Source organism: Pituophis catenifer, unplaced genomic scaffold (genome assembly GCF_029215685.1).
Source record: "Pituophis catenifer annectens isolate HBS135680 unplaced genomic scaffold, rPitCat1.0.hap2 SCAF_1, whole genome shotgun sequence".
In the NCBI taxonomy this organism is placed as follows: Eukaryota; Metazoa; Chordata; class Lepidosauria; order Squamata; family Colubridae; genus Pituophis; species Pituophis catenifer.
The window spans coordinates 299,440,571-299,452,189 of record NW_027256881.1 but is presented as its reverse complement, the minus strand read 5'-3'; the positions used below and the strand labels follow the sequence as shown (position 1 = coordinate 299,452,189).

The 11,619-nt window shown below is 38.5% G+C and overlaps 1 protein-coding gene across 1 annotated transcript; it reads left to right on the top strand.

Annotated features, from left to right (window-relative positions):
• The first annotated feature begins 216 nt into the window (after positions 1–216).
• Positions 217–11,407, top strand: TMED8 (transmembrane p24 trafficking protein family member 8). Its single transcript, XM_070931431.1, has 6 exons — positions 217–541; positions 4,125–4,194; positions 7,860–7,989; positions 8,432–8,573; positions 9,599–9,892; positions 11,190–11,407. Exons 1-6 carry the CDS (start codon positions 382–384, stop codon positions 11,405–11,407), a joined length of 1,014 nt encoding a protein of 337 aa, XP_070787532.1. The 5' UTR covers positions 217–381.
• The last annotated feature ends 212 nt before the right edge of the window (positions 11,408–11,619 follow it).

Genomic DNA, 11,619 nt, shown 5'->3' with positions numbered 1-11,619 from the left:
ATCCCTCGGCAAAGTCGAGTTGCTGTCCATGGCTCCGACCGCAGGGGGAGCAATGAAGAAGGAGGGGGGGGGAGGAAACTCTGCCGGTACTATGACAACGCGTCCTTCCGGGAGAGCGGTCTCCATGGCGACCGGTTCTTCCGGGAAGGGTCGCCGTTTTCCCTTTCCTCGCTTCGCTCTCTGTCATCGGGAAACGCTCCGTCGCAGCCTGACGAAGACCGCTCTCGTTCGCGGCCGGGTTTAGGCGGGAACTCCGTAGGGTGGAGGCCTGAGAAGCGGCCGCTGACAGAGGAAGCAGAGCGCTCGGCTTTTCCCGGCTGTTTCCGGATCGGTTCGCCTCTCCCCGCTTTGACTTCGGGGGCTTCTTTGTCTCGCTTTCCGATGTCGGGCGAACCGGCCGCTCCCGAGGATACCCGGTTCAAAGCCTCCGCGCTCGGAGGCCGGGAAAGCGGAGGCAGCGGGGACCGTTGCTGCCTTAGCGGGGCCGAAGATCAAGAGAAGCGTGTGGCGGCGGCGGCCTCGCCGCTCCCGCCTCCCCCAGGTACTTTCGGGGCGGCTGTTAGAAAGAGGCGGAGGGGGAAACCGTTGTGCCTGTCAGGCCTTAAGCTCCCCCGCCGTTGGGCCGAGGATCCCGCAGAGGGTCAGGCTGGGCTCGAGGGATGCGGGTTGTTTGAGGAGGGGGTTTCCTCGGCCACTAAGTTTCCTCCTTGCGACTTGTGGTTGGGGCCCTGCTGCAAGGCAGGAATTCAACAGGTCAAACCTTCCCGGCAGCAAGGCCACGTGAGATGCTGCAACCCGTACTCGGTTTCCTGTGTTTGGCGGACCCGTTGCCTTGCCTGAGGGAAAGTAAATGAGAAGGGGCCTTAGGGACTGAGGTACGGTGCGGTGTGTGTGTGTGTGTGTGAGAGAGAGAGAGAGAGAAAGGGGGTGAGGAGGGGGAGGGAGGATGAGGGGAGAGGGAGAGGGAGAGAGAGAGAAGGGGAGAGAGAGAGAGGTAGGAAGAAGGAGGGAGAAAGAGGGAGGGAGAGAGAGAGGGAGAGAAAGAGAATTGCCCTTCCAAGAGAGGGAGAGAAGTAGGAAGAGAGAGGGAGAGGGGGAGGGGGGAGGGGGAGAGAGAGAGGGAGAGAGAAGGAGGGGAGAGAGAGGGAAAGAGAGGGAGGGAGGGGTCAGAGGGAGGGAGAGGGGGAGAGAAGTAGGAAGAGAGAGGGAGAGGGGGAGGGGGGAGGGGGAGAGAGAGAGGGAGAGAGAAGGAGGGGAGAGAGAGGGAAAGAGAGGGAGGGAGGGGTCAGAGGGAGGGAGAGGGGGAGAGAAGTAGGAAGAGAGAGGGAGAGGGGGAGGGGGGAGGGGGAGAGAGAGAGGGAGAGAGAAGGAGGGGAGAGAGAGGGAAAGAGAGGGAGGGAGGGGTCAGAGGGAGGGAGAGAGGGGGAGAGAAGTAGGAAGAGAGAGGGAGAGGGGGAGAGAGCAAAAGGGAGAGAGAAGGAGGGGAAAGAGGGGGAAGGAGGGAGGGAGGGGTCAGAGGGAGGGAGAGAGAGGGAAAGAGAGAGGGGGGGTCAGAGGGAGAGAGGGGGAGGAGGGAGGGAGAGGGAGGGAGGGGGAGAGGGAGAGAAGGAGAGGAGAGAGAGGGAAAGAGAGGGAGGGGGAAGGAGGGAGAGAGAGAGAAAGGGAGGGAGGGGGTCAGAGGGAGGGAGAGAGAGAGGGAAAGAGAGGGAGAGAGAGAGGTAGGAAGAGGGAGGGAGAGGGGGGAGAGGGGGAGAGAAGGAGAGAGAGGGAGGGGGAGAGGAGGGAGAGAGGGAGAGGAGGAGGGGAGAGGGGGAGAAGAGAGAGAGAGGGAGGGGGAAAGGATCAGAGGGAGGGAAAGAGAGGGGGAGGGAGAGAGAGGGAGAGAAAGAGAATTGCCCTTCCCCTTCCCCTGCCCTTTTCTCTTTTTCCCTGCCCACCCAATTTGAATGTGTCCCTTTCATGCAATGTTTAGCAGTACATCTTAATAGGCCATGGACTGTATCTGTAAATCACCCTTCTTATTAGAATAATGCTTTTAGTTAATATGGAGCAGGTGTTTCCCTGGAAACTTTGTCACCTGGAGAATCTTTTACTTCCTGGCCCGCATAATTGTCATCTTGCTCTGTGTTAATCTCTACAGAGAAGCCATATACATGTGGGGGAGTTGATTTATTGGAGATGCTTCTTGTATTTGATTGATGAAGTAGAAGAGCACCATTGAAGTATTCTTAGACATGTTCTGTACAAATGATTGTCTATATTTTAATGGAGGGATCGGTGCTTCTTCTATAGTCCCAGAACTTCCCCCTCTCTCTTTAGAAATTCTTGCATTTTGGTAGCCTAATGTTGAACCAAATATAAATTTGCATTATAATGATAAGGTCAATGTCAGAAAATAGGATCTTTGTAGTAAGCAAAGAGCAAAACCATACCCCAATAATGAACAAATTTGGGGGAGAATATCATCATATATCATGTTGTATTTATGAGTGGAATAATAATATGACTGTCATTTTTCTTTCAGTAATGTCTTATATTGTAACATTGATAATTTTGTTTCTGAGAAAATTCTCCCTTGTGGCATTGCATTGTTTATGTTTTTCCCTAACATACCATCTATTTTATAATTAGGCTAATGTAGCTTGGTGCAACTGTTGCATCATGTAATAGTGATAAAACTATTAGTTATTTTCTTTCTTGTTTTATATGCCCAGAAGCTATTGCTCTTTGCCCTGTGTAGTCACAATATGTAGAATTAAGTCAATTAAGTACTGTTTTCACTAATTTGAGGATAGAAGAAACATGAAATTAGTCTAGCCTGAAATTTTATATGCGATTTTCCAAAGCAGTAGTCTCCAACCTTTTTGACAGTGCAATCCAATCAATAAAAAGTTTGAACATGGATTCCAATATGTGCATGTTTAATATATTATTACTGAATGAATATATTACATAATTATAAATAGTATATGTAAAATGTATATAAAATATATACTACAATATTATAGTATTTCTATATCTTAATTTCTTATTTTTCTAGATGTGTGACCAACCATATGCTAAATAAATAAATTTTTCTAGATAATAAATATAAATAGCCTTTGTACTACTACTTCCTTCCTACATTCCAATGGATCAATTTGTGTACTCCCTGTTGTGTATGTGCACTTCATTTTAGAGACCAATGTTCTAGAAGACATTTCTCTGAAATATAGTATATTCACTAGTTTTATTTGACAGCTGTTGTAACCTTGTAGATCCCAGTTGAAGGTTATAATATACAAAATTCGATTGAATCATTTTTGTATTTGAGACAAATTCTCATAATGTCTCTCCTTGGAAATAATAACAATACTAATAAAAAGCAGTTTCTGTTTTTTATGGAATTAAAATCAGCTTCAAGAGATTATTACTCTACCATGAACAAATTAGGCAGATATAGGAAGCCATTGTATTAGCTTTTCATTTAAGGATATGAAAAGGATAAACAATTTGTGGATAATGTCTAATCATTTAAATTATTTTAGTGCAGATTATAACATTGTTTAAAATAATTTTATTGCTTTTAAAATAAGAGAAAATGAAGAAAAACAAAAGATACACAAAAATACATACATAATTTTAAAAAATGCACAATAAATGCATAAAAAATGAGTGAAAAATTACAAGAAAAAAGGGATAATATGCTGTTAGAATAAACAGGTTTCTCTACATAATTATCTAATATAAATACTAGTCATGAATCCTATGTCACAAATGCAAACATATTGTTGACTAATCCCACTAAGAGTAATGCAGTCGATCCATCCTTTTCAATGTCTATTGTAGGTTAAGCTTTATGAGCCTGATTATAAACATAATTGTCTAGCATTGTTTAGGACTAAATTCCTGGAACTAAGTATACTGTCTTAGAATAGAATGTCTCTTCCATTCATGAATGTTATGTTAACTAGTAAATATATTGGCTTGTCTCATATTTCTTTTGGAAATAGGATGCTTTGAACCCTACCCAAAAGCAGTATATAGCATGACCCTACTGGCTGATAAAACATTGTGCCTATAAATGAATGGTAATTAGAAGTTCTAGAAGATGAACTATTACAGTTATCTTTGCTCTTTTCTAGAAAATGAAGATTCAACTAAAAAATCAGTCCAAGAAGCTATTGTTTCAGAAAAGGATATATTACCGTGCAGGTAAGATAATAACTGTAAATATAAAGCATTTAGGTTGATCTTTGTTTTCATTTTTACTTGCTAACATGATGCTAGATAGAATCCAAAGGACTATTCCGTACTCCCAAGGCAAGTCATCTTCTCCCACTGGCTATGATGAGTAGCAATACCTTTGGAATGCTCACTAGAGAGGTCTTCATGTATATTTCCTGTTAACTATTATTGATAATCAAGGCATATGGATAAGTAATAGCAATGTTTTTACCTTTTAAATTGGTTTGGCGTTATATTTATGATTCAAAGCTTAACTGTATGCTGGATTCTAGTGTGAGCTGTAAGGGGAAATTAAATATATAAAAATGAAAACAATCACAGCAAAAATGTTTATGAACATTTTATTTGTTAGCTGTATTTATTGTTAGATTTATATTCCATCTTTCCTCCAGGAGTTCAAGGCAGCCATCATAGCATTCCTGCCTCCAATTTCATCCCCACAACAAGCACCCTGTGAGGTAGGTGAGCTGAGAGAGTAATTGCCCAAATTCATCTAGGCAGCTTTCATGACAGAAGGTAGACTTGGTCATAGGTCTCCTCTGTCTTAGTTCAGCATCTTAATCACTACTCATTAACTCATTACACATGATTAGTTCCAATAAAATCTAATACGCTTACTAAAATAACAAGTAGAATTAGCATTAATATGTTCCTAGGACTAAGAACAGTTTTATAGTATTTTTGTAAAATTAATATTATGCAAAACAGTGTGAACAGTGTGAACAGTCTAAAATAGTTGTTTAAAAATAGGGGTGTCATTCTACAGAAAATCATGGAATATAGAGAGGGATAATAGTGATGAAGCTTTAATCAGTTCCCGATTTCAGATATAATATAAAATATGCATAAAATGGTATAGAGATAAAGGAGCAACAGGTTATCACTGAAGTGCTTTGTAGGGAGTTTCTTAGGGAATACTATACAGGTAAGGCCAAGGCAATAATCTACTTAGTTTTACTTTATATTAACAATAACAATTTATCGAGTGTAGGTGCCACCTAACTCCCAGCAATTCTGGGAAGTGTATATAGTGTTTAAACATTTAAAAACAAAGAACAGTACAAAAATAGGGAATAGCAAAGAAATCAAACCTGGAAAGGGGGGGGGGGAGGAATATCAGTCATCCTTTCCAATTAACAAGTAAATAGTTAACCATTTTTAACCATGTTAAAAACACAAACAATTAAGTAGTTTTGTAACCATGTAACTTTACACAGAAGTCTTCATTCTAATATTTTCATGGTATTCTTTTCAATTTTGTCTATTATTTCTCAACACTGCCAAGTATAGAGAACATTGCAGGTCCATATCATTCAAAGAAAAGTACACCATTTAATAAAATAAATTCATTTTGTAGCTAATTCCACAGTTGGAAATATAGTATTTAAGATGAAAACAAATAATATTGTAGGCCAATTTGGTTAATACAAAGTAACTTATACAAATTTGGTTGAGTTTAACTCTCATTATTTATTTTGCTATTTTACCTTGCCACTGGAATTTGATTCCTTCTTCCAGTTAGTGAAATTTGAGACTGAATGCGGTAGGGAGGCAGACCTTGACTTAAAACCAGTTGTTTAATGACTGTTCGGTTATGGCAGCCTCAGAAATGGTGCGTTAAGGCCTGTAAAGCACTTCTGGCATCATAAAATGTTGCCCTGCTGGCCCTGCAGTTACATGACCACATTTCAGATGCTTGCATCCAGCTCACATTAATAACAGGTTGCCAAGTCCCCACCCCCCAGTCATGTGATTGCCATTTACAACCTTCTCTACTGGCTTCCCCAGAAAGTCAATGGGAATCCAGCAGGGAAGATTGCAAGTGGAAGGGATGGAGAGGAGCTGAAATATTTGCGATATAACTGATATTTTGCTAACAAATGTTGCGGTAGCCCACTGAAGGATTTCAGCTTCCCTCCATGCACAGAGGGGAAATCCTTTGGTAGGCTGCAGAAGTGGACTTGAAATCCTGAAGATTTCCCGTGAAAGATTCCTCCTCTGCACATGGAGGGGAGGTGAAATTGTGAAGGATACAATAATGTTTGAGAGTGAAAGGGGTGCCTGCTGAATGATGACATTTCAGCTCTGTGTGGAGCCGAAATCCTTCAGCAGGCAGCTGTTTTGTTCACCCTGCTTAACAACTGGGAGATTACTTAACAACTGCAACTGGAAGTGCTGGGATTGCGGTTGTTGAATGAAGCAGTCAATGACCACTCAAAGACAGATCCCAGTTCCAATTCTGGTTGTAAATCGAGGACTACTTGTGTGCTTAGATAGTGTCAATGAAGACAAATCAATCACTTGTCACTTCACTAGTTTGGAAACATAACTGTAATGATAAATATATAAATATTTTGTTCTGAGGCAGTCTCTATATATTTTTTTCTATTTGTGAGTTCATTATGTATCAATATGCATAGAAACTTTACAGCAATGGCACCTATACTTTTTGGGCTAGTAGAAATATTTTGAATTTTTGAGAAGATGACATGCATGTACTTTCACAAATGAACCACCGATTTATAAAATGGATGCATTGGACAATGGCCAGCTGCACAAACATTAATTTACCAAGAAAGAATTTGGTGGAAGAGGTCCACCTACTAGCCCGCTCTCCAGAATATTACCCTCCACGCTTGGCTAATCATTTTTTTCCTAGAAAGATGAATTTTCTTCCTGGCAAGTTATTGCACTATATCCCCCAGGGTCTACCCTACATGGATATATATCTACATTAGGGAATTCATGTAGAGAAGAGAACTGCCACTTATTCTACGCTTTTATCCTTTTGTTCGTCTCTTATGTATATAAAACACCTGCTCTCATAAACAACAATACATTTTGACTCTTCCCCTTTACAGTAACAGTCAATACATCACATGTTTTGCATGTACAGCTTCAATCTCCTTCATTTCCATTTGAAAACAGCCTTCATAGCAGACATGAGAAAATCCCTGCCTGCTGTTTTAGAGAGCTTCTTCTTGTTAAATCAGAATAGATGATACTTAATTAGATAGAGAGTGATATGGCAATGTATCAGACCACTTTAAATATTTGCATTAAGCCCTAAGCCGACATGCAATGATTAACCTGTGGAATATTTGACAGGGATAAGAAGTTATTGCTGTAGCTAATTGAACTGTTTTCTATAAAATATATTTTCATACACTGTACATTTTCTTTCTTTACAATGTTTTAAAACTGATTTTTATAGGTAGGTTGTTTGAACTAAGCAGTCAAATTGTTGTGCCTTGTTTGTATGGATACATTATCTATGATAGCTAATCATTTCTTAGTGCTGGATGTAGTTCAAATCCAGTATTTCTGAAAAGGTTCAGCAATAACTCATCCTGGAGAAAATCTACCTATGTGGTCACTTAAGAATCAACACTAACTTGATGGCACGTAACATTCTTTCAGCTGCCTAAAGGAACACAGCACAACACAGCATTTCTCATTTGAATTTTGGCTTAGCTGAGACTCATCTGGATATAAAATGTAAGCCAGAGGAATCCTATTTGACTCCAAGTCACCTTACAAGTCTCTATTTTTCCAGTTGATTGGCGTTTTACCTACCTGTTATACCAGGTTCTTAAAACATCCTGCATTCTTGTGCTATCTTTCTCTGAGAGGCTGCAGAATGGATCACCTGTAAATTCAGATACTACAAAGGATCCTGCAGGTGCTAACGGGAGTCCAGAGGAGCAAAATGTAGTTGGAGAGGAGGAGATTCTAACTGACCAACTTCAGCACCAAAAGGAGGTAGGTGATTTGACTCTTGGTCTATTTCTACTTGCCATCATTACAATCCTTTGTTTCCAAACATATTTATTTATGTTTTTCATTATAGCGGCTGTATGTTTTGAAATGTTTGTCTTGAGATAATAAGAAACACATATGTAGTACAGACGATAAGATTATTGAACTGTATTTTTTTCTGGGATGCAATATATTTTAATTGATTACATTTCTGTGTTGCCTAGAATTAAAGAAATGTGGAGTAGAAAAAAAACTTCAGAAGATATTACGTTGAAATATCTTCTGAAGTTTTTTTTTTCTAGTTAGGATGACATAGTTGCAAATAGGTAATTAAAGAATTCAGATAAAGATATGTAGAGAAAAAACTATTTTTGTTAAAAATTAAGGCACCTTAACACCACTGTATTTTATGTATACTTTATATTCTATACATTTGTCTATATAGGAAGCTATACTGCAAGTGACAAAATTCTCTGCACCACAAGGACCAGGTGATATAATCATGATACAGTCTGAATATACAGGTGCAGTAGACATCCTGTCTGCAGAGCTAGAAACTACAGATCTTCTAAGTGAACAGAAGAAAGGTAAGGATCATGCTTTCACTACTATGTCTTCATATGGATCAGTAGCTAGCATTCTATTGAAGAAATTTGCAAGTTTTGAGCTGTTTTGTGGTAGAGTATACTAAGATTTATAGTCAGTTTTGAAATGTTCATATTTAAGAAAGCAGCATCAAAGATTTTGATTCTTTGCTGTTTAATTTAGTTTTTAGTTTTTCCATTTTTTGTTTTGTTGTATATAACTTCTACCCTTGATTAGATTTTTTTTTAAATTCTTTTTTAGCTCTTATATTATTTCAAATTTTGCTATTACACTGTATTTATTTGGTGAGGGTGAACTCCTCCCTTTGAACTATGTGGGTTTATTTATTTTAGACTTGCCTCCAAGGAGATGGACAGCATACATCTTTAATAATAAATAAATTGGAAATTTTGTTCCAACGTAGTTTTTTGTCACTCCACCTTTACTCTTTTTTGTCTATTGTATTTTTTCTTGTGTTTAAAGTTTTCAATCTGTAATTCCCAAGAGTTGTTGGAGGTTGGGCAGAATATAAATGTAATAAATAATTATTGCTATTATAAAAGAGTATTATGGCAGAAAAAGAAATCCACAGAAATCTGAAATAAGGCAGGACCAAAATAGAGTTGAGATTGTTGTTACATTACTTAATTTTAATGCTTGGGATGAAATGATAGTGATCTCATAGTGAATAGTCGATGGGTTTTTTAAATTTTATGGGAAGATGTTTTAAATTTTAAGTATGGCAATTTTATATGGCCCACATTGTAGTGGTCATTTATACACCTTTATCATCCAATTTGTTCTTAAAAACTTTGCTGTGCCAAGATGTCTAATTAAGTCATTATACAGTGTATGGCAGTATGGGCAAGTCACTTAAAAAGATTCTTAGAAGAAAAACTGTCAGATGAAAGAGGGATTAAAAAACCTAATTCCTTTTGAAAAAAGGAAAATCTTGTAATTAGAATATCCAGTCTTGTTAAAAATTCTATCAGCATCTATGTTATAAAAACATCCTTCTTTCTTCCAGTTCGGCCACCTCCGTTGTTTCCCCCCACTATCTGGACAAATTCTAAGATAAGGGAGTTTAAAACAAAGATGGCAAAGGAGAAGAATGCCCGAATGCTAGTGAAACGGGGTGAGGTATTAACAGTCCGGGTGCCCACCCATCCTGATGGGAAGCGCGTCTGCTGGGAATTTGCTACAGAAGATTATGACATTGGGTTTGGAGTTTATTTTGATTGGACTCCTATTACTAGTACTGCCATTACTGTTCAGGTCAGTGAATCAAGTGATGAAGAAGATGAAGAAGAAGAATTTGAAGGTATGTCATGTCTTCGATAGTGATGTATAAATTTAATAAACAAATATGAAAAACCATTATGTCTCAAATAGTCTCTTAAGCAAGCATAACTTTAACTTGAGTTAAAGAACACAACTTCTTAATTACTTTGAGTTCATTTGAACTGTGCCATTAGTCTTCAAACTATTCCACAGACTATCAAGCAGGACAATTTAATAAATCTTGATAATAAAAGGTGCTTATTTATTCATAAATATGTCCATTTATGGATATAATTGTGGCTCCAAACACTGCCAACTCTGAGCAGCTTGAATGTCAACCTCTGCAAATAAAGTTAAAGTGTACATATCATCAGAGTTTGGGCCATTCAGACTTTAAGGAAGGTGCTGTTCTAAGGAGATTAGTGATGAAAAGGCCTATGCCTGGATTTTTGGCTAAAGTGTTATGCTTGTATGTTTGTCATTGTTGCCCTCTTTTTACTCCTTTTGCTTCATTGTTATATAGCTTTATTGTTATGTTGGGTTTTTTTATTTTGTGAATTGCCTAGACTCACTGGGAATTGGGCAATGTCCAAATTTAAATAATAATATGATTCCAGGACTCCGCTGATGACATTCCTCAGTCATAGGATCTATAGGCACCTTCACAGTCCTCTGAAATTAATAAACTTTACACATCTTCCCATAAAACTAGCAAGAGTTCTTTCCCTGTAACTCAGGGAAGAATTCTATAAATGTAGGATCACTGCAGAAATTGTCTCACTCTTTTCTTGCTTCTATTGCAGTATAATATAGAAAATCCCTCATCTGCTAGAAGTTGGAATGTAAACATTGGAATAAATCAATGCATGGAACATGGAGATCAGTCTGTTCCTTATTCCTCTCTTACACTGATGAACATCACTTATTATTATGGAATAAAATGGGCCACTTAGAAGGCTCATTTGATGAAATGACAAGGGGAGGAAAATCATTCCCATTTTATTTTTTAATCAATCATGCAATGTGCAAAATAATACATATAATTAATAATACATATAAATAATGACAATATTTAGAGATTCAATGTATTTTATATTCTTTAATTATAAAACAGTTTAAGAATTAGGTTGTAGTTTGTTTGTTTTTTTAAATGACACGACTAGAACTTTCTCAGGTTCCAGTATAAATATGAAAAGTCTTATCTCCAGATGATTTGAAACCTGTGATGATGTTCTCTGTATGTAAGCTTCTTTAGTTAGATCCACAATCCTGAATCTCTATGACTTCCTCCTATTGGTTTTTTAGCTGATACATATGTTGTGCATTTCCCTTCTCAGGTCCTATTCCTGTTGGCGATGTGGAAAAAGGAGCCAAAAGCTATTTGCGTAACCGTTATGGGGAGATCATGCCAGTCTACCGAAGGGACAGCCACCAAGAAGTGCAAATAGGCAGCCATGATTATCCAGGGGAGGGCATCTACTTGCTCAAATTTGACAATTCTTATTCTCTCCTACGCAACAAGATTCTTTTTTTTCATGTTTATTATACCACCTAAAAAAGTAAATAGTTTTGTTGCCAAGACTAATATGTATATCTTGTGATGGCCAAATTTTCTTTATATAGCCTTCCTATTTGTCTCATTGTCCAAAATGGAGGAAACAATCATTAGCAGTTCCACTTCATTGTATGCAGACACAAAGTAAAAAAACAAAAATTAATAACAGAAAGCAAGTCACCAGACATAAGATGTCTGTTTTTCTTTTGATT

What these genes read in the sequence shown, in the direction of transcription:
- TMED8 (XM_070931431.1), top strand. Translation starts at nt 382, where the DNA reads ATGTCGGGCGAACCGGCCGCTCCCGAGGATACCCGGTTCAAAGCCTCC. An exon ending in TCTAAGTGAACAGAAGAAAG is followed by an intron (nt 8,574 to 9,598) that starts GTAAGGATCATG and finishes TCTTTCTTCCAG; the next exon opens with TTCGGCCACCTCCGTTGTTT. An exon ending in TGAAGAAGAAGAATTTGAAG is followed by an intron (nt 9,893 to 11,189) that starts GTATGTCATGTC and finishes TTCCCTTCTCAG; the next exon opens with GTCCTATTCCTGTTGGCGAT.